At 36.4% G+C, this 23,487-nt stretch overlaps 2 protein-coding genes and 1 long non-coding RNA gene across 5 annotated transcripts in view; 1 reads left to right on the top strand and 2 right to left on the bottom strand.

Moving 5' to 3' along the window:
* Window positions 1-3,325, bottom strand: part of LOC136826539 (uncharacterized) — a 100,829-nt gene extending 97,504 nt beyond the window's left edge. Inside the window, 1 exon segment of the mRNA XM_067083722.1 lies at window positions 2,905-3,325. Coding sequence (XP_066939823.1) covers window positions 2,905-3,180 — 276 coding nt within the window. The 5' untranslated portion in view covers window positions 3,181-3,325.
* LOC136826620 (uncharacterized) overlaps window positions 1-23,487 on the top strand; it is a 356,833-nt gene that overhangs the window by 270,831 nt on the left and 62,515 nt on the right. The gene's annotated exons all lie outside the window — the stretch shown is intronic.
* Window positions 10,476-20,268, bottom strand: LOC136826432 (monocarboxylate transporter 9-like). 3 transcript variants are annotated; one of them, XM_067083651.1, is made up of 6 exons: window positions 19,842-20,268; window positions 14,480-14,858; window positions 13,508-13,778; window positions 11,838-12,683; window positions 11,481-11,672; window positions 10,476-10,923 (listed from the first exon to the last, which is right to left on the bottom strand). In XM_067083651.1, the coding sequence occupies exons 2-6, from the start codon at window positions 14,762-14,764 to the stop codon at window positions 10,760-10,762; spliced, it is 1,758 nt and encodes a 585-aa protein (XP_066939752.1). In that variant the 5' UTR covers window positions 14,765-14,858; window positions 19,842-20,268; the 3' UTR covers window positions 10,476-10,759. The 3 variants fall into 3 exon arrangements, with proteins under 3 accessions (XP_066939752.1, XP_066939753.1, XP_066939754.1); XM_067083652.1 differs by lacking the exon at window positions 19,842-20,268 and adding an exon at window positions 19,797-19,813; XM_067083653.1 differs by having other exon boundaries at window positions 10,627-10,923; window positions 13,508-13,746; window positions 19,842-20,207.

Raw genomic sequence — 23,487 nt, 5'->3', positions numbered from 1 at the left:
CCCTCACCGTTCCAAGGGCCCCCTTTTTTGTAGTTAAGTGTTTCGTTAGTGACCAGTACTGATATGAATACGATTTTTTGCGTACTATTATATTTTAGGCTTCCAGTGGCAGCGCGTTCTCTAGTCACGTGGGCAGTTTTTGGGGAATATAAAGATAACAAGTTATGCCAAAATGAGAGTTATCAACCTTGTTTTCTGTGTTTAAGAGACTCGAAACCCATTTTTTTTTTTTTTTTTCTTTTTTTTAATTTATGAGACAGCGTTGAGCAAAAAAATGCTTATCAACCTTACAAAATGAGAAAAGAGAAAGTTGCAGTGTAACCAAAGTAGTTTACTGTTTGTTTTAATATCATTTGCTTGTAATTGTGCTTCAGTCTAAAAAAAATGAAAGTTGTTGCTAGAAGAAATGGCCAATTGATGAAAGTCCTTTTAAACAAAATTTCATTATCTTGCGCCAAAATTCTCGCCTCAAAATAAGGGGCAAATAAAAGTTGTGCCAATGTGTCTACGCCAAAGAGCGCGATCCAAAACAACCCGCCAAATATACTCGCTACAAAAATAGTCCTGTTCCGGTAAACAGAAAGTTACATTTCATCAATCTAAAGTGAATCAGATAGCCAACAATACCGAACTGTATACCGAGAAGATTGTTGCTTGAACATTATCAACGTTAACGTAATATATATATATATATATATATATATATATATATATATATATATATATATATATATATATATATATATATATATATATATATACATATATATATATATATATATATATATGAACATACATATATATATATATATATATAATATATGTATATAACATACACACATTTGACTATACTTTTTTCCCTTTGAGGAAGTACCAACAGAAAGGTAAATCCTTCAGGTTCTCTGCAAGTCTCTGGGGATGGCGGCTATTCCCATGTCCTCTTTTAACTTCAGCTGACCTTGTATCCATGTACAGTTGGGTCAACTGATGGGAGGGCATGGATCGAACTTCAATCTTTTATATATATATATATATATATATATATATATATATATATATATATATATATATATATATATATATATATATATATATATATATATATATATATAATAGGACTGAACTTAGATGCAGCGCCATTTTAATTACTGGTGACCGGTGAATCAGTGGTCGCCGATGTATGTTATACGGTATCCGCGATTTTAGCATGTGAACTGGAATGTATGAAATAAAATAACAATAGTATCACCCAAGGTCAGAGACGAGGCACATAACCTAGGTTTACGTTCGTTCGAGCGTGCCAACTGATTTTATTTCATTCACATTTGTTTGCTAATTTTTTGCGTCAGGTTACTAGATTTAATCACTTATATTCATTGTTACGTGAACAAAAATTTTCAGTTTTATACTTCGATGCCCTTTTCTCTACCAAATTTGAGGTAACCCTACGTGCTTCCTCTTTTTATGTATAATTTGCCTGGGTAATGATTGACAGCATTCATCTTCAGTGAAAGGTAGGTAAGAGGACTACTAATTCAAGTTGAAAAGGTTAAATTAAAATGTGGTGTCCTCATAAAAAAACGTGTGAAATATTCTTAAACAAAATTTCTAGACAGATTTCCAACTCGGGGTGCTGGTAGGTGGTCGAGGGCGGCCGGGTGCGATAAAATTAGGTATGCACCTTCACGTAATTAGCAGCCGAAAAAGTTGGAAGTAATCTTATTTTACCATGAAGCATACGTAATGTTAAAAAAAAAAATCAAGTTCTGGAACGAAATCAGAAGGGAAGAGAGGAAGAGGGAACTTCGAAATTAAAAAGGGTTGGGTCAAGCTTATTGTTAAGAGAATGAGTGAGTTCTGATTATGTTTGAGCATGAGAGAGAGAGAGAGAGAGAGAGGCTGCACGTGTTCTCAGCTTTAATGGAAACTTGGCAAGACTCCATTGCAAGTTCTGTTACATGTGCTCATGTAATACACAAATTTAACCGAGGGGAAGAAGCACATTTTGGCATTACTATAGTAAATGACATGGTAGTGTAACAAAAAAAGACATAATAATAATGATAATGCGATAGCATTTCAGTATTGCTGAAATAATTCCGAGAACTCCGTGCTCAGATTTTTCTTATTTGCATTTTACTCTTTAAATTTCCATGTTGTTTAACATAGGGGAATCTTACGACTCAGGTGCACTACATCTCAGCTGGAGGTAAATTGACTAAATAGCTTAGGATAATTGACGCAGTAGCCGTTGCTATTCTCTGAAGTAAAAAGTTTCTCGCTATTTTTGCTTTTGTAGGCGGTGGTAAAGGAGTTACGTTGCAGTGACAAGAAGAGAATTGGTCCTCTCGTGCTGAGATTTTATCAAGATTAAAGTCTGTGAAGAATTGTAACAAGAATAAGGATAAAATGGGCAATAATTTGTAACTCCACACTGAGCGTGGGCTCAGTGCACTTAGCATACTGATGAAAAATTTCACGATACGGTTCGTAGAGGACATAGACCTAAAGTCAGTTTTTTTTTCTCTCTCTCTCTCTTTTATGACAGAAACGTATATATTTTTAAAAATAATTTACAGAATCTTTAGCATTCACTGAATATCTCAAGGAGGTGATTTGCACAATCTCAGGTATTATCGTTCACACTTATAGATTAAATGAGGTAATTTACATGATAATCATCTCTAAAAAGTTAATGACCCTTGTCGAAAATATCGTAATTCCAATTATCCTTCACAAAAGGCTTATAAGTAAAATGATATCGATCAAATAAATAAGCAGAATTTCAAGAAAAAAGATAGGAGATTGGCAAATAAATTAACAGAAAAATGGATGGTAAATAAATCATGCACAACGAGTACGATGAGAGAGAGAGAGAGAGAGAGTATTTAGATTTCAACTCACCATCACAATGAAGCTTCCCAAAGCAACCATCCATCCCCACCCTCCATCAGGTGCTTTTCGAGAGTTAGAGGGAACTGTGTATGTTTTGACAGTTTCACCCTTGCCAGCCAACTTAGTTGTCTCACGGCTACAAGATTCTTTCTCTTTCTTGTCCGTGTTTCCTCTGCATTTTTTACAATTGCCTCTCTCCTGTTCGCAAACACACACCACGAGTTCTGATGCCGGGAAGCTTGTCTGATCCATTTCGAACGTTTTGCTATCACTTTCTTCAATCATCTTTCCCTTCTGGTTTCCGAAATACTTTGATTTTCCGCAGTAACATAAAAACTTAGCCGTGCATCATCTCGAGAGGTTGCAAAAAATAATTATGGTACTATTGATGGAATGGGCGACCCGTGGAGTTGAATGCAGCGACCGAGTTTCCCTAAGACAATATTGCGACAACAATGCTCGCGTCACGATGAGCGGGGGTGATGTGCGACGGTCGGCGAGCTGCTGACTGTGAACGCTATGGCAGACTACTGCCACCTCTTCACCTAGGCACGCTTTGCCAGTGTTGCCAAATCACGTATTCAGTTAAAAGGTGTTTTCCCTTCCTGTATTTTGAGAAACTTTTGTGTCATTATACTTCGTGGCTCATGAGAAGAGAGAACGGATCCATTAGAAATACTGATTAGCCGATGGCTTGCTCAAAGTGTATGTTGTCATTTACATAGTGAGGTATTGCTGAAGCGCATAAGAGTTTAAACTGTCCTTGCATGCGGCACCTTTTAATGGACCATCAGTCACCTTTGTGTGCAGAACTACAGAATTAATACTTTATGAGGATATTGATTAGAAATTTAAAGGTAACAACGATGGTAGAGCTACTGTATTTGTTTATACACATTATAAAAAATTGAGAATACAACAGTGTGTTAGCTCAAAGAAAGCTTGGGGAGATATATCAGAAATATTGTCTTGTAACGGAAGAAATGTTTTCTGTTATTACTCCTTTTCCATCACTGATAAATGTTACTTCAAGTATTGGCACGATAAAACGAGTGATTATTTGAGTCTGTTACCACTAAGAGAATAATTATTGATCCAGTTCGTTATCAAAATTGATCACTACTTCCTTTTTTTCAACTCGTGTTAACGTTCACGGGAAAAATAATTGTCGGGATCCCAAGCTGAATTGCGCCTTCTTAATATAAATCAGTAAATGTTATTTCAAGATACTAGCTGTCGTTCTTTTTAATTACTTATGTTTTTATTTTCCTACATCGGCTTACTTCGTTCAGTTACTCTTCGTGATTGAACCCTTCGCTTTACAATGATCAAGAGAAAACTGCTGCAGCATCATCATTACGATGATGATGATGATGATGACCTACACTAAGGCATCTTAGCTTCTCTCTTGATAAGTTAATAATAAATGCTGCTGGTAGATATAGAGAAGAATATTTTTGGACTTATGTTCAAATACTGTGGTCATCATTCTTTTGACATTAGTACTGCATTATTGTTTTTAGTAAGAAAACTGTTCGCCCGCTCAACCGGCATTTTCTACAATGTTCGCTACCTAAATTCCCGTGATATCTGCGCAAACAAAGGCAATGGCCTAGAAACTCCACAGAAATGTGCAACAGGCCTTTGGAGTCTACTGCGAGCAGTGGTGGGTCAAAACGAGGCCCAAAAAGCTAAGAGAGCGATTGAGTGCGAGCAACCGTCGTGTTTTACAGTGCAGTGCTTGCTGACCAGAATGCTAGGCGGCTTATCGGTGCACATTCCCCCTTTATTTATGGCAGCGAATTTCGAGTGTATATAAATGATATCCAGTTTCATTTTGGAAATTACTACAACGCTGTTATCCTGCACCGAATATATGGAAATTGCCTGTGGGTTTTGCATGATAGCCAAGCAATTTTTCCTGAATTCCCGGGAAGTTCTCAACTCCGTTATGTTTGCTTGTTAAAGTACTTTTTTTCACCTCATATTTTTTTTATAAAACCTGCTTCCTTTATAGAATTTAGAAAGGTATTGTTAGTTTATTTTTGTGCCCTAAACCCAAAGTGCAACATTCGTTTCAATGGCATATGATTCTACTGTGTATTCAGTTGCAAAGAATTTATTTCAAAATCGCAAGATATTACTGAATAGCCAACTCCTTCATATGTTTTCTATCCATCTGTGTATAATTCATACTTTCCACTTTTTGTCCTCATGTGTTCGAGTACAAATTGTTTTCTTACCATTTGATTGTTACTGCCTTTTTTTGACTTCATTACTTGGAGTGGTACAAACATCAGCTTGTCTTATTATGCAAGGTGCTATATTAATGTGATCTTTTAGGTACAATACCTGATGGGTTATTGCTGTTCAAGAGTCTGTTTGCTCTTATTGGAAAGGGAGATTGGCGTTTTAAATTTTGATACATGTCATGTTCATAAATGTTGTTTTTGCTGGTGACGAGCCTCTTCTAGTTTTCAAAACTCCTCTCATTGTTAAAGTTTCTAGTCGATTAGAAAAGGGTAGATCTCAACAGGTATATGCGCTGATTTATTAGAAACCGAGTCGAACTCCACTATAGAAGAATTGTTTTCGGCAACGGTTCCTGCCGAGAAAGACGATGCACAAGCCGCACCTAAATGAATAATTGTACCCAATTAACAAGAGGTACTCACTGGATAAAATTTTTTCTATGCAAAATATGTATTAATATATCAGTTGGCAAAATTTACCCAGTAGATAAAATGAAATGAGATAAATATTTTCAACAGACAAAATGTAGACAAAAGGCCTCCAAATGGTTCAAATTTACCCTATAGACAAAATGTGGTCAACAATCAAAGTATGTTTAACAGACAAAACTTATACGGTGCTTGACATGGACGAATGTATCCAATAGACAAAACACACAAAATGGACAAATGAATCCAGCTGACAAAAACATACCCAATGGACAAAATGTACCCATTTTTTTATATTAGGTACATTTTTTCACTGGTTACATGGGAACATTTTGTCCACCGAGTACGCTGGGTTCCCTTTGTTTGGTAAATTTTGTCCTTTGGGTAAAATAGGGAAGTTTTGTGCTTTCAGTACCTTTATCTGTTGGATCCATTTTTTCTTTAGGTATATGTATATATATTTTTCTTATTTGGTACTTTTGTCTGTTGTTTGTCTCAGCTTAGATCACTGGCTAAAAAAAGGCATGCTAAGTACATAGTACTCCTTATCAGCTTGCACACTATAAACTTGCGCTGTCTCATAGTATGCATGTTTCCAGCATTTTTTTCCATATTTATAATTCAAGTACTACCGCCAAATCACCTGCAAATGGCTGTATTATGATTTCTCAAATAGAAGAGCTCTTAGACCATTTTTATTTATTTATTCTTTTTTTTTTTTTTTTGCACTTTTAGTTCCAACTTAGTCAAAAGATCTATTCATCTCTTGTATTAACTGGACCTTGTTTCCTCTTAAATATTTCTCTCTATTATGTATGGTGTTTGTATCTGCATTTCGTGAGTCTCCCGAAGTGGCAAGCTTGGAGTGCAAGTGTTGATTCTTTTATTTGTAGACTCAAAATGCGCTCAAATAATCACTTGATTAAATGTCAGAGGCCTGGAAGGCTCCATCCTCATCATTTTAAATGGAGAGATTGCATTGCACTTATTGCTTTCGCAAGGGTGTTGCCTTTGGCTTTTGTTTGCAGACCACGGTTCCCTTAGCATGAACGACATGGTAAATGAAGGATTTTGTAACTGTCAGAACCTAACAATTGGGTCTTTTACTTACTCTTTTTTCTTTTTATTATCTCTTTGTAATAACTTGACATCTAATTTCGTAGGGCATGCAAACCCTCTCAAAAGATACTGAATACTTACGCAGGAATTCAGGGGACAGACAATAAAAGCTTTGCATGCCCGACAGTAATCATCGTAGTGTAGTTATTACCCTTGTGTTTTGAAGATAACGTTCTCCGAAGTGCAACATTCCCTGTGAAGCTCCACATGCATGTGTATAGCGTTTTCCATTATTTCATGTGTTATACTCAACATCCAATTACAGTCTCCATACCGTTAGTGTTGCTAGCCTTACAGGTCCCGAAACAGCACCGTTGTTTATAGTTCCCCAAAACAACATCTTCACGATTATCTGATACGTTTAAATTGCTGTGTCTGACACGTTTAAATTGCGCCATAGTGTTTCAAGAATGTTAGTATTTCTTACACATTATGTGTGGTGGGTGCTCGGATGGGTGATCGTCTTCGACGACCGGATTATGCGGTCAAGTACCCATCTAGCCATTCAGGGCAGGTTATGAGGCTTGCAACCGCATCCGGGAGAAACATTAATAAGGTGCAAGAAGTTAGAACCTATAACTAGAAAATACTTGCTCACACACACACTAACACACACACACACACACACGCATATGTATATTTAAGGAGCATTCGTACAAATGTTAAAAGCGTAGTTCACACAGATAAATTATCGCACTCGCATTCACAATACCTTTGGATCGATCCCGGTCTCCCTCCCCAACAGTCAACCCAGTTGTGCATGTATACCACCGTCAAGCTCTCTCTCTCTCTCTCTCTCTCTCTCTCTCTCTCTCTTTATATATATATATATATATATATATATATATATATATATATATATATATATATATATATAAACTTGTTTTCATCTGAAGCTGAAGCCTTGAAAAACAAATTATATGTATGTATATATATATATATATATATATATATATATATATATATATATATATATATTTCATGTATGTATGTATGTATGTATACAGTATATATACAGTATATACATATATATATATATAAGTACATATAATTTGTTTTCAAGGCTTCAGCTTCAGACGAAAGAAACAAGACCATGCATAAATGGTCACAATGTATAAATCATGTCCTACGGTCGATATTCTCTCAAAAACAGGTTTTGTGGTCACAAGCATGCACTATCAACTATCCAAGTTTACAAATTAAACTTTTACGGAAAATTAATCGTTGATCACGAATATAAGTTTTCTTTATAGTTAATATTTTGTTCCACCTCCGTCAAATTTTCAAGAGTCTTAAATGCGATCCATGCCACCGCTGAAGTTAATTCTCAGAACATCGCGCAGAGATCATGCTCCTACGCACAAGCCATTTTGAAATAGGCGCTGTCAGTGACGCGAAAGAAAAACTAGATTGTACTGGTTCAGTCTTGGAGGGCCATTTGTCTCCCAGGGGCATTGTTTCGTGACATGTAAATAGATATGTTTTCTTTTATCTTGTCTGTAAGGTAATATTATTTGTAATTGGTTCTGCCTGAATGCACAGCTCGTCATTTGTTGGGTATTCGTGACGGTACAAAGTAGCAAGAAATGGGCTACATTTCACTGTCACTTTTTTAGTGGCGCTTAATTAGGCAGTATCACATTAACCCATTTAGGTTCTTCGGGCTGTATATCATAGAACAGGGGGAAAGGGGTCGTATATGCTCGCAGACCATTTAATTGAGCGGACAAGTAGAGTAACCTCTGTAAACACTCTGTCAATTTTGTTTGAGATATCAGTATACTATGGGATTCGAAAGTGCATAGTGAAGTGTGTGCGAGTCGTATGCACTTGTGTGTGTATACATATGTATATATACTTATATATATATATATATATATATATATATATATATATATATATATATATATATATATATGTACTATAATTCTGCATTTGGGGTTCATCCACAATTTAACAATTTCAATGTAAATGTGGCAGTGATCATTACTCGTCCGTACTTGGAAGCCATTCTCTGATAGGGAAAACAGAATAATATTATGTCAACATGGCTGTTCAATGTCTTCATGGGTGGAGAGAAAGAAGTAGATATAGGTACAGAATTTTTTTGGATAATAAAATGAATATAATTATATTGGGATAGTATAATTAAGCGTGAAATATAAGCTGGAGTATGATTATGTCGGTATATGGAAAGGAGGAAGACAGAACAACACATTTTTCTGGATAGCGGAAGATTGGAAGCAGTTGACGAGTATAGGTATTTTGGAGTATACAACGCAGATGATATTACGATAAGAAAACAGGTGAGTTACAGAATAGGTAAAGCACAAAGGGTAGCATATGTGCAAAAGTTTAGGGATGACTTACTGCATCCATGGTAGCTAAGTTAGGAAAGTATAAAGATATCATGGAGCAAGCTCTCCTTTATCGGAGTAGAGTTTGGATGTCAAATACAAATGAAAGAAAAGGTGTTGAACTGTCTGCCTCATGATGTGGCATAAGAACAATTATTTACGGGGTAAGGGGTGTGGATGAAAAAAGGTTAGCGTAGGAGAAAGGATGGATCAAAGTGTTTTGAGATGATTTGGTCGTGTGGGAAGAATAGAAGAGAGCAGAGGAGGACCTTCAAAGAGTTGCCAGACGGTGTAAAAGAGGTACCAAAGAGAGGGGCCATTATGTGCAGGAAGTGCGAGAGTGCGTGGAAGATTGAAGTGTATGGCCCAGTTAATGTGTACATATGGATTCAACACGCTGGTAATGAACTGTCCGAGTAGGTGCATGAAGTGGTTAATATTGAGGAATATTTATGTTTTCATTTATTTTTATAGATACTCCCTGTTAAAGGAAAGTGTGTGTTTGCATATGCATAGTATTTTAAGACGGTTTTATATATATATATATATATATATATATATATATATATATACATATATATATATGTGTGTGTGTGTTTGTGTGTGCTGACGTTGCCCTAGATAATCGGGAAAATTTTTTAAAAGAGCCTTATATATGGTAAGCGAGCCTAATTTGTGCAATGTAACGCAGCACCAAATTTTGGCTGGCAAAGAAGTTCCCTTCAACCTTATCCCAAACATTTTGTCTAGTTTAACCAGTTTACACTGAAGTGAACTCGCGACTCAGAAAAACTTAGATTCATTTATGTATATTAACGATAATCTGTTGGACGTTCTTGTCAGTGATTTCATGCGCGCGCAGGTGTACAGTATGTGTGGGAATGAGGTCTTCTTGCATCTTCTAACAAGCTTAAGAAGCACTTGAACAGAACTAAGGTTTCATAGATTAAGCTGTATGGAATAATCCTTAGGACACTTTTCCGTGAGCTTTTGTTTTTACACAAGCATCTATATATAGCTTTTATATGCTTGTTATATAATATATCTATATATATATATATATATATATATATATATATATATATATATATAAATATATATATATATATATATATATATATATATATATATATATATACATCCTGCCAAAATGTTTTATGAATTTAGATTTATTTCTTGTTGTGTCAAATTTAATAGCGTAACATTGTGCAGGAATGTAAAAGATATTGCTGTTGCTAGTGAATATACAAGCAAAAGGTACTCACGTCTCCCGGCTGGCTTTTCCTTAAAATTCTCCAAAATAACGTTTCATGTAGACGAAATTTATTCATTACAGAGTTTATTTTACTAAATTTTGAATGAAAAGCCTAATTCGGGATTTTAGAAGCAGAAATAATAGTGTAGCGAAATAAATAAGACAATATTTTTTTTTTATAAAAATCATCCAGTTTTTATTTATAGAATTTTTGAAGCACAACTATTCCATAACTTAGTTTTTAAGAGATGTTGCCAGACTTAAGACCCTGAGATCTGTGTGGAATAACAAAAACGCTTTCGCGACATTTCTGTTCCTGTGTACATCAAAGAAAGAATGAGCGAGCGAAGAATGAATGAAAGGTGAGGGAAAGTGCAAAAGACAAACAGAGAGAAGTGAAGTGATGCTGGCCACCAGATATGTTATTGTGAATAATTAAGGACGAGAAGAAACTATGCAATTTTTCCTGCGCAAATTTGGTTCTGTTCGGCTTCTTTCCTCAGGTCGTAGGCAATTGCTGCTGGCATCAGGAACCACACTAGGAAACTGCAGAACACACAGAAGGATAAAATCCAAATAGCTACGGCGTAACTCTGGGTCACGTCACGGATTAGACCTGCGAACAAAGTCATTTCCAAAATAGAATAAAGTTGGTAGGTGTTCACAAAGCCTATAACGGACTTTTTATGTGATTTCAGAATTTGGTATTAGCTAAACATCATATATATATATATATATATATATATATATATATATATATATATATATATATATATATATATATATATATATATACACACAAAATGTGTGTGTGTGCCCTCCGTATTATGTCCATCATTAGAAATAATCAATTCATGAAGCAACTAGAAAATCCGGTCATATGAGAAAATCACAATTTCGAACCTTCTTAAAGATACTGGGTAAATAATGATAAGCTTGTATGAGATTTATTATTTCTTTTGAAAGCTTTATGTTCTGTTCCTTTTCTGCCAGTCACAATACTCTTAAGAGCACTGTTAATTAAATGAGAAAAATTCAGTGTAGATAGCAAGTCATGTTTGGTGTTCTACCGTGAATAAGTGTGAAAATTGTATGTTTATCTATGTATTAAAGGAAAATGAGGAGCTGAGTAACAAATTAGGTAAAAAGAAAAAAAAAGAAAAGCATCTGTACCTATGACAGGTCCTGCACAGAGAAATCCTATGCCGACGAAAATTTGCGAGGCTCCAAAAACCGATGGCAGTTTCTCCACCCCCATGAACTTGATCATGATGAGGTTGTTCAGGCTGATATTCATCCCAACACCCATCCCGTAAAAACCCATGACGACATTTATCCACCTTGTTTCTTTCATGAAAGGAAACACTGGAAAAAAAAAAGCAAAGAGTAAATGCGATTAAGAATATATGTTTCAGGTACGGAGTAAGCTACTTGAATGTCGTATTTCTTCACTCGAATTGCTTTTTATTGCATTCGTTTTCTTTGCAATCTAAACTTAAGAGACAATGCAAGCTTGTTAACGATTTTTACCTAGCATGATGCAACTTATAGCTGCATAGCTTGCCATGTACGAAATCCTCATGTTGAACCAAGCACAATCTGTCATAGGAGAGACTACGAGTCGAGCCGCCAGGCTACAGGAACCCATGACAGAAACAGCGTAAGAGGCGTCTTGCAGAGAGTGCCCAACGGCTTGGACCGAAAATGGCAGCATCGTGCAGAAACTGACGTGGCTGGTGAGCATAAAAGCAATGGCTAGGTTGATGATGAGGGCCCTCCTGGATCGTATCACTTTCATATCAGATATGAGTGAGCGAACCACCCGAACCATGGTATCCAAGGGGTTGGTCTTCCTTCTTGATGGCTCAGAGGGGATTTCCTCCTCCTCCTCCTCTTCTTCTTCTTCTTCTTCTTCTTCGAAAGCTGGAGAAGATTGCAGTGAAACTCCTGCGGCTAAGCTTACAGAAGAAGCGTTGATAGAAGATCGATCTGCATTTGAAGTAACGTGTCTCATGGGATTATCAGACGATGAAAATCTTCTGCGGCGTGATGAAGCTCCTGATGCGTCTCTCGTTGATTTCGTGTCGGTTCCTTTTGTCTCGGTGACTTCCGGTTCTTCGGAAGTGCATTTTTTGTGCCAAGCCACAGGATGAAAGAAACAAATCCCAACAAGTCCGTTAAGCGTTGTAGCTGCTAGAATCAGCAACGCACCCTTACTGCTGTATTCGTCCTGGAGAAACCGTACGAAAGGTGGGACAAATATTTGCCCAATGGATATTCCGCCCATAAGGATACCATTTGCTAATCCTCGACGTCGAAGGAAATATTGAGGAACGATGTTGAAAGCTGCGGTAGCCGATAAACCACAACCTGCTCCTGCGGATGAGAAGAATACGGTCATGTTATTACAATACTGAGATGTCTTGGAGAACCGCATGAACTGCTTCTCAGTAATGTATCGTATAGTATGTCTACGAGAGTGGAATGGTCTTTGGAAAGCCTTTTGTTACCTCCACCAACAAAATTTGGACGAGGTCACGTTTTTGCCCCTGTGAGTGTGTGTGGATGTTATTTAACAGAATATTTCGAGAACGAATGAAAATATTTAGATGAAAATACTTGGTAACATTCATCGGGTGATTAACTTTATATTATTAACTTTTGGTGCACGTCAGTGAAGATGCGACGATTTGTCGCTGCGGAAACCACGCCAAATGCTTCATCGATATCTGCCAACAGATTATCATCTCGAGGGATTCACCGAAATTATCATATTTCACAGAGCAGGAAAAAGTCAAGGTGAAGCGAGAAGGTCTAAATATTTTTGATGAAAAGAGAGAATCCATAGCGGAGAGAACACAGCCCTTTTTCTTGAATGGTAGATTACAGGTTTTTGGAATGAGGCATAACGAGCACAAAATTACAAGAAAAGTTCTTTTTTCCACGGTCCTGATGCTATTCAAAAAGGAATGCTATCTAAGCCATAGGTTTTCTCGATTTTGATTCCGTCGTGGAGTGCGGGTCTAAGAGTCTTAATTTTTATTGAATAAAAACCGGACGATCACATTATTATCTCACAGAATAAGCAGATGACGAGTAAACATGGTGTAACAGACATTAACTACGTTTTGAGTACGTTAACAAGAGAAAGCATTTATTTCATATTAACCTAAGAAGACAAAATCGTCGTTTTTGTTTACCATTTAAGACGGAAAAGGAGAAAAACAGAAATTCAGCGGAGGGCGTATAGGCAGAAATGATCAAGGAAAGGGACATCCACAGAACTCCCACGCCAGCCACTCTTCTCCAGCCGAATTCCGTCACGAGGGGCATGGTGAAGGGCCCAACCATGTTCCACAAGAACGAGTGGATGCTGATGATCCATCCTATGGTTGTTGTTGTTGCTCCGAATCCTACCAGGATGTAGAAGAAGGCTATGCTGAAACACGGGACGATGGAGCACGTCAGAAGCTAGGAGGGGTAAAATTCATGAGTTTTTTTTTTTTTTTTTTTTTTTTTTTTTTTTTTTAAGAAAAGTGTCAGGAAATTTAGTGATGAAATGTGGGTTAAAACTGATGGCCATAAAGATGGATGTCATTTTCAAAGAACCTTAACTTGGATATCTGGAAATTTCGAAGTCCGGAAGCAATAAAAACTTATAAAAAAGCAATGGCGGCTGAAAGAAATCTGTTTCATAAAAACTTACTGGGTTTAGTAGTGCTGAAGACATTATCAGAAAATGAGAAAAGAACTCTAGAAAATGAAATGAAAACAATATCTTCAGGTATTTCACGTATACAATAAACAACTGCACTCAAAATAACTTTGTATTATGGAATACCACTGGCATGGTTTCGAAACCGTACAGAGTCGACCCTTTTCCGTAATCTTTTGTGTCATGCTGATTGAAAAAGGAAATTGGAAATCTGTTTCTCTCACTTTAATAGATTCAATAAAAAGACTCTAGAATGAGTTAAACCTTATTTATGGCTGTAATAATGAAATTCTTCTAATGAGATGACATTCGTCTATAGTAACGCGTGTCAGAGGAAACTGCAAATCGATATACGCTTACATGTACATAACAAATTAAAGCCTGCATCTGAGTTAGAACTGACATCAGTACACTTTCAAATATAACAAAATATACTGAAAGTCAAGAAAAAACTTACAATGTTAATAAAGCCCCCTGCTGCCACCAACCAACCCCACCCGCCATCCGGAGGTACAAGCTTTGGGGAATGTGATGCATTGTTAATAGGGCCCGTCGTCTTCCGCGTACGCTGTGATTCACCTCCACCTGTTTCTGTAGAACTGATGTTGTTTATCTTGTGGTCGTTCGATTCGGGCAGGAGTGTGGCACGGGCTTCATTCTCCTCGGATTGCTGTAGTTTTTTATCATTAACCCCATTCTCACTAGTCTCCTCTCGGATCGTACTTTGATTGATGGCTGACATTATCTGCAAGGCTTGTGACGCTTTCGCTACTTTTTGTGTTGTGCATCAACAATTGTTTTTCATTTTTTGTCGTGTTAGCTTTTCAGATATTGATCTGGAATTTAAAAATGGAAATTTAAGTTACTGGATATATTAGCCTATAACAAGGTGAAAGGTGCTTGTACGCAGAATTTTCATTTAAAATTGGCTTCCGTCGCCAAACATTGGAAAACCATATTAGCCGAATTAACATTTTTTGTACATAAGCCATGACGGAAGGACACCAACTTTTGGAACCTTCGTTTAATATCTTAAACGTGATGAATTTTCTAAGATTTGAATTCACTTCGGTTCACTCCTACGCAAGACTATATACGAGCTGGATGTTGAAGCATCTATTTTTCATAATTAAAAAAAATACACAGCGAACAGTGTTCGTCTCTTTGTATCAGTAAACCGATAAATACATGTTATCTGCTATTACCTTCCGATATTTTTTCATCATTATAAGATAAGAAAAACTAACGTTTAGAAGTATGGAGCCCGTCACCTGTTATAGGTCATGTTTAGAATACTCGTATTTATAACTGAATTTCATAAGCTGAGTATGGATAAATTTCCATTACGCGTTCTTGCTCTTTATGACCATTTTGCGGTTTTACTGAAGCCATCAGTAACGCCCAAAGAGAAATTTGCTTGTAAATCTAACCAAACAGTTTCAGTTATGCAAGTTCTGGTCATTGTTGAATATACAAAAAAAGAAAGAAATTTATTTTCTAGATATAATTTTAGTGCTTTCAAGCGTTACAACCTTGGCTTGTTGGAAAAGTCCTGCGGTTGATGTAATGTTGCCATTGTGATTTATGAGGGTATTGTGTATCATTCATAGATCTAATTCTTTGTTTATTTCTTCATGAAAGTGAGCGTAGATTTCAAGGACATCGACCTCCAATTATACTTTATGTACTCAAAAAATAAAGAAGAAAAGCAAGTGAAATATTCCCACTTGGAAAATGTGCATCGTGCAGCTAATCGTCTGCATCTTTTGAATTTTTAATGATTTCTGCCGGTCTTGTGGAAGGTTTGGTTGTGGGGTACGATTATTGTTTTCAGTGATTAGATAGGGAAGTTGTCTTGCGAACTTCAAAGTTTAGAATTGCGGTTTATATCAACATTAAGCTTGCCGTTTCCTCTAGCCGGGGGTGGCTCACTGTCACACTCGTAGTCTAACACCTGAATCGTGGATGATAGCCCACCCCACCCAGTGCAAACAACTTCCATAACATCAGCCTCTTCATATTCGTACATAAAAAGTGATGCATCGAAAACCATACATACACGAGGCTTTTATCATTTATCTATCACCCACACTCTCTCGTCTTTTGAATATCAAGACCCTTACGTTCCAGTGGCTCTCCACTCCATCTATAATTATAAGCCTTTTCATTTTCTAACCAACCGTCCACCCTTCTTTCCACCTGACCACAACTTCTCATTAGATTCTGAGCCGTATGTTAACCTATGCTACCCTTTTTTTACCGCTTCTATATATCTCCATGCTTCTTACCCTTTCAATACATCTTCCGCCTCATGCAATGAATCCCAGACGTCTCGACAGCTTCAATCTTTTGTAATTAACGTCTGGAGTTCTTTGTCTGACATGCAGGAAAGCTGGCTCTTCAGTCATTTCTTTCATTCCAACCTTAGTTTCCATAGAAACCCCAGTTTTTTTCTGAATAGTTTGCGCACACTCTGTTACCCTTGTGTTTCACATTGCCTGTGAATCACTGCTCATCGTATCCTCGTCTGTTATACTTATTCCTGAATACCAGCACGAGTCAGCTCTTCCTATTCCCCCCCCCCCATTCCATATTTATATTCGTTGTTCCGTCTTCCTGCTTTCCATTTACTCTCATAGCCTTAGTGTTACTGATGTTTACTATCAACTTTTATTCATGCAAACACTTTCGAGATCTTCCATTTTTTTAAGTTTTTTTTCACAACCCTTTGTCAGTGTACAGTTTCATCTACAGACGTCTGCCATTCCGCACCCATTCACAACCCATTTGCTTATCTCACAACTCAGCACCCACGTTCAGTGTTTTCTTGCGTCACTCCATCTTGAGAGATTGCATTGGAGACATAACACATCAGGGTCCTAGCCCACTCATACACATATCGCAACAAACGCTTCACTTTAATAATAAAAACTTTTAATTAGTCACCCCAATTTATACTCCAAACTTCTAAACCATACATCCTCAGCTCCTCCAAATTGCCTCTCTGTCGATTCTAACATAAGTATTTTCTAGTTCCATGTATGTCTCACACAGATCCCTCCCTTTACTCTCAAACTACTCACATTACTGTCTCCTACCATATATTTTATCTACAAAATCTCTTCCGACAACCCACATTGTTATCCTGTCAGTTCTTCTGTCATCTGGTTTACATTCTCATAAAAATCCTACCCCGTACCTTCCCGACCTGGTATGTGAAGTAGTTGTTATTATTATTATTATTATTATTATTATTATTATTATTATTATTATTATTATTATTATTATTATTATTATTATTAGCCTTATTCTTATGGAGCAATCGCACAGGGGCCAATGACCTGAAATTCAAGTTTCCAAGGAATATTGTGTTCTTTTGAGAGAAATAACAGAAGGTAATAGGAAATACAGAAAGAAGACATCAGTTATTAGAAAAAAATAAATTAGCAAATTAGTGAATTAACAGATAAAAATGTAAATAAATTATTGAAGTACAAGGAGAATTGTTTTAGGGCAGTACTGCACTGCATCTTCGCTTGAACTTTTGAAATGATCGCACAACATCCTCAGGAAGATCGTTCCACAGTCCAATGGTGTGAGGAATAAAAGACCTCTGCAACAGAGAAGTTCAACAGCGAGGCACATTTACTGCGTATTGGTGTTCCTGTTCAGCAAATCTGGTTGCTCACGGCAGGAAGAGAGGATCAGGGATCATTTGTGAAAGCGAAAGTTTGGTGTTGTGAAAATCTTACAAACAAGAGATCATCCGTCGATGGTCAAAGTCATAACTGCTAGTATTTGGAAACGGAAACCTACCAAAGTGAACCATTCTATCCGAAAGAGATAAATCTCTGGCAGAAGCAGACATCCACACCTAAGAACAGTATTCTAGTAAGGAAAGACAAATGACCTAAAACAGGTAACATTGATTTTATCTTTGTCTATAAATGTACGAGGCTTTATGTAACTTTCTTGTGGCATTTGCTGGCATTTTCATTGGATTTTTCTCAACAGTAAGATGTGAGTCTAAAGTAATGCCAAGTATAGTCAAAGCTTCGGACTCATTCAGCAGAGTCCCGTTTACTTGAATGGAAGGATGGAGTGGAAAATCAGTACGAGATCTGCCAATCAATAGTGTTTTCATTCTACTCGAGTTCAGCCTCATACCCCAACGACTACACCGTTCACTAATCCGCTCTTTGTCACGATTACGACCCAGGGCAGCGTTATTTATCATAAATGGAGACTTGACCCACTCACAAGTTAACACTGCATCATCGGCATACTGAACAATTTTATTTTCCAGGCGAACAACCATGTAACATGTATACGCTAAAAATAACAGCAAGCCAAGAACATTACCCTGTGGAACTACAGACACAGTTGGTCATGGTTCGCTAAAAATGATAATAACAATCATTTACCTTCTCAATAATAATCCTACCACTTACCTTCCCGACCTAACATGAGAAGTTATATCATTCTTGCAGTCGCCTCTATCATGCACCCTGGAGAGCCACTCAGTTATATTTTCATTTGTAACCCCATCGCTTTCTGGTGTCTTTCATCATTCAGCCCTATAATTCCCTTCCTACACCTTCAGTTGAAACTTCCACAAGCATTCTCAAATATACATGAAGTCCTTCCACACTGGCTTCATTTATCTGTGCTTCCATTCAGGTCCTTTTCATTCAAGAGAGTTCATTGAACCAAAAGTATATTTCATTTTGAATTTATTTGCCCATTAACCTTTCGTTCCGCATTTACTTCCCATATGATCATAACGTCATAAATAGCCTTCATTTCAAACGTTTTATAGGGCAAAAGTGATACATATCGTAACCCCACATGGGAAGCTTTCTAGACTTATCGCGTAATAATGACAAGTCGTTTTATGAGGAGATAAACAGAGTAAAAAAAATTGAGGTATTGGGATAAAGAGCGGATGCAGAGAAGCAGGTAAATCTACAAATTAAATGGAAAGAAAGCTACTGAAAGCAGCTCATACGCTGTTGCAAAACCCCGTCCCTGTGAAGAGCTATAAATTGGAGAACTAATTGATATTTGCGGTCTTATATCACCCCCTCCCCGACAATGTCTACAGTAAGTTCTGCTGCAGCACCTCGAGCTTAGAGGTACGGTTGCCACCATGTCAGAGGCAAACCCTGTTAAATTTCTTTTAACTATTTGTCCTTTATTGTGTCCACAGCATTAATTCTCTGAATAAACATAGTAGATAGTCGATAATTTTGAAATCATTGTTCGCTTGCATAAATGAATAGGCAGATAAGGAAGCTAAAAGCAGATCTGATACATCTAGGAAGATTTAAAATGTTTGTGTATATATATATATATATATATATATATATATATATATATATATATATATATATATATATATATATATATATATATATATATATATATATATATACATATATATACATATATATATATATGTATGTATAATATATAGTATATATTATATATACAAATATATTTATATATATATATAATATATAGTATATATTATAAAAAAAAAATATATATATAATAATATATATATATATATATATATATATATATATATATATATATATATATTATTAGAATGGTAAAACTGAGATTATACAGTATATGACTCAATATTAGTACTACCTTTGGCTTTGCAGTGGCTCGGAAAAAGACAAATTTTTGACCTAACAGCTGAAACAGCATAACATGAAATATTAACATTTTCAGTACTATAACTAATGATGAATGACAGTTATTACCTTTTAGATGACGTATTTTAACTAATGATGAATGACAGTTATTACCTTTTAGATGACGTATTCTTATCGATTATTGAAGATCCACGATTAAGTAATATGCAGATAGCGACGATACTTGGTATACCGTTTAAAAAAATATATAGGTAGTGTTCCACAGTAAAAGAAATTGCTATTTTACGTTAACTGTATTAACTTTATAAGACGAAGGGTGATTTTGACAAAGCAAGGTTAGGTCACCAATTCTGAGCAAAAAAGTGCTCTAAGACACATCTTTGGCCCACAGAATTAGCATTCGTTGAATAATTGATTCATGTTAAACTGGAGTCGTAGTACTAACGACGTCATAGTAATTCTTAATAACACTAAGTTAAACACTGGTGACTTTTACGTGTGTCTGATTTTATGAAAACTGACAGTGTGCTCAAGATAACTGTTCAAGAAAAGGCTTTGTCTCCAGTAGTTCTTATCACACACATCTGACTGATATGCTCACGCTTTATATAACATGTGCTGCAGCCGAAGTCGACTGACTGTTTGCGATAAGAGATGAGGGACGAGATTTCCTGTTTATCTGCAATATATAAAACTTCCTATTTGAAGGATTAGCGTTGAAGGAAAAACAGATTCATTTGAAACTTGCATGCGACCATCCTAAATGGGAATGGGTTTTATACGATGAGACATTGTAAAATAATGGGATAACTTTGAGGGACAGAAACCCAAAATCTTGAAAACGCTTCTAAACGGTGGATGAGTCAGTAATCGGATATTAGGTAATATAAAAACTAACTGGTTTTAGTTATGGAACGTCATACTTGAAAGTGATAAATAAAAAAAACAATGATTATAAAAGTTCTTTCAAGGAAAAGGTTTGTTACCTCTTCATACGAATTTGGAAAGATGTATGTCCATGTCTCGTCTTTTTTTTTATTTTTCGTTGTATTTGTGTTCCCAATAATTACTAAAAATTACTGAAAGATTTTGCTAGTTATTTTTTATGGATCCAGATACTAATCCTTGATTAATTTGTAGTTGTCTCAACAGTAGGAAACACGTACCTTGCGCAGTGGTCGTAGCAACTAAGGGCGATTATTATCTCCTCCCGCAAAGTCTGGCAGGCGTTGTGTTCTCTACACCCAAGGTTATTAAATCTATGATATTTTAGACTGGTGGCGAAATCTAACCAATTTTTGTGAATGGAAACTTGCTAATAAGGGTGTCAGCATTGGCAGAAGCAAATACATTTATTTGTTGTGTAGTTTTGAGTGTAATTATTATGATGCTCACACCAGCCCAACAATGCTGTTCTCTTTCGTTCTCGGGTTTTTCTTTTTTTTTTCTCTCTTTTTTTCTAAGTTTAGTGACCTAACTTATCTTTCAAAAGGTTGATTTATCGTCCCGCGCCTATTCCTTTCCCCATTTTTTCACTTTTTGTTTTTCTTGCGGTCCTGGCTAGGTAAAGTAATATCAAGAAATACTTAATAAGAGTCGTGTTATTTTCTAGTGAACGAATAATTTCAAATTGAGAAATTATTTCCATATTTTAATATCTGCAGAATTTTCAAAGGGGTTGATACTTTAAAGGGAATTCCTTGTGGAGGGGATGTCATTTCAAATGAATAAGTAAATATTTATGATCAAAGATAGATTATAAAGACTGCTACTTTGGGCAAATAAATCGTGTTACTGCATTAAAACTTCAGTTTTTTTTCTTCGTGGGAAAAATCATTCCATAATCATATCACCTTGAGTTTGAGATAAATAAAGACAGCATAGCATTGCGCAATTTCCCAAGACTTTATTCACCAAAGAGATAACAGTATAAGAGTGAGACTGATCTATTTCTTTCGGATTTAGGTGGAACTCGATCTCCCATTTTTCCTTTATGTGCTCTTTCAAAGGACACGTGAGCTGGGATCCCAATTGGTTTATCCATCATCTAACTCCATCAACAATTCTTTACTCACTTTATTAGCCCTCGGGTCTTGTGACCCATTGGCTATTCCGACAGACTCCTTCACGACACTGATTTTGCGCCAAGTAATCCAGCTTTCATGCGGGTTTTCAGTATGTACATCATGCGCGTAAACGGGCTATATGTCCGGCCCATTGCATCTCCTCTGAGTTTATGATTTTCAGATAATCATTTCCGTTGTCGTGACGTCTCTTTTAAGTTCATAATAAAGACGTCTTCGACAGAACCCTTCGTGGTGTTTAGTAAGTGCTCAAATTTCACATTCATTCAGTGCAATTGATCTAATTATGCATCGTAGGTTCTCACTTTGGTGGCTCGTGATCATTTTTCTCGTCATGATCGGGAGCAAATTGTAGTTGCACCTAATGTATTTCTAGCACCGTTTCTTATATGTATCTTCCTGTCCACCTTGTTACTGGATATCATAATACTTTTATAAATATTTACATTCGTTTGTTTCTTCCATAATTCCAAAACGTCTTTAAACATGTTGCGCTTGTAGTCTTTTACCTCATAACACCTTATTTATCTGGTTTGCCTTCGTTCATCTGCATCCCACCTCGGCCGCTACTTCCTTGACGATTGTTATAGGACTTGGATGCTTTGCGTGGGAAAGCCAAGATTTGATTCATTATTCTTCTCTTGACCTCATCTTCCTCTTCTCCGATTCTGCGTTGTACTTCTTCTAGCGAACTATCAAACAACGAGGGATGCAATTGGCAGCTTGCCTTCTTCCTGACCAAAGATAACTCGTTCTATTTTTGTGGCACACCTTGTTAAAATTTATGAGTATCGGTGGTGCATTATGCATTTATAATAACATACGACTGCTTGATTTACATTATGTTTTTCCTGACCACATGAGTTCCTGTTGTGATTTTATATCTAGTTTTTATCGTTATGCATTGTAAGTGTTCTTGCATGCCGTGCCCTATGGAGACTAGACATTCGGTAGAGGCAAGGCCTTGTATTGCCCTTGGGTGGAGGCAACAGATCTGGGAAAGCTTCCTTTAGATCATTCCTGGAAACACGAGAGTGCGTCAAGGAGGCATATTACGATGTATGTGCAGCGTACCATCCGTTTATATGTATGTGGCAAGTCTCTGTAATGGCGAGATTTTGCAAGGAAGAGATAATCCCTCCCCTTTTATCCAGGCTTGGCTTGGAACTAGCACGAGTATGAATTCTCCCGGCAGTTGTAGGCTAGTTTTGCCTTTTTCTGTATTCCTGTATCGTCGCTCAGGATGAGTTTTTGTTGTTTGCCAAACCTTCTCTCTCTCTCTCTCTCTCTCTCTCTCTCTCTCTCTCTCTCTCTCTCTCTCTCTCTCTCTCTCTTTTATATATATATATATATATATATATATATATATATATATATATATATATATACATACATACATATACATATGTATAAACTTTTATAGTGATATATATACACCTTTATTGAAATAAACTATCAGTCTTAAATATTTCATTTATTCGTGCAGACAGAAGACCACGTTAATATAAGGCCAACACTGCATGAAAATTGTAAACGGTGAGTCGATTTGTCTAAATTGAAGATAAGCTCTATAACTACCAGTTGCACTTCTCACGGTGATACTTGAAGTCAGAGCAACTGGTATCATGAATTCAGTTGACTGGTATTTGGACCCAGATTTATGTATCACTTAGCGTACGATAGTCGTGCTCACTGAAATTTCTTTTTAGTATTGG

Source organism: Macrobrachium rosenbergii, chromosome 41 (assembly GCF_040412425.1).
Source record: "Macrobrachium rosenbergii isolate ZJJX-2024 chromosome 41, ASM4041242v1, whole genome shotgun sequence".
NCBI classification, from domain to species: Eukaryota; Metazoa; Arthropoda; class Malacostraca; order Decapoda; family Palaemonidae; genus Macrobrachium; species Macrobrachium rosenbergii.
This window is presented reverse-complemented; position numbering and strand designations above follow the sequence as displayed.

Excerpts from the sequence above, each read along its gene's own strand:
- LOC136826432 (XM_067083651.1), bottom strand. The coding sequence starts at position 14,764 with ATGTCAGCCATCAATCAAAGTACGATCCGAGAGGAGACTAGTGAGAAT. Across the intron at positions 13,779-14,479 it reads CAGGGGGCTTTATTAACATT|CTTCTGACGTGCTCCATCGT; the intron begins GTAAGTTTTTTC and ends TACCCCTCCTAG. Across the intron at positions 10,924-11,480 it reads CTGTGCAGGACCTGTCATAG|GTCTAATCCGTGACGTGACC; the intron begins GTACAGATGCTT and ends CTTTGTTCGCAG.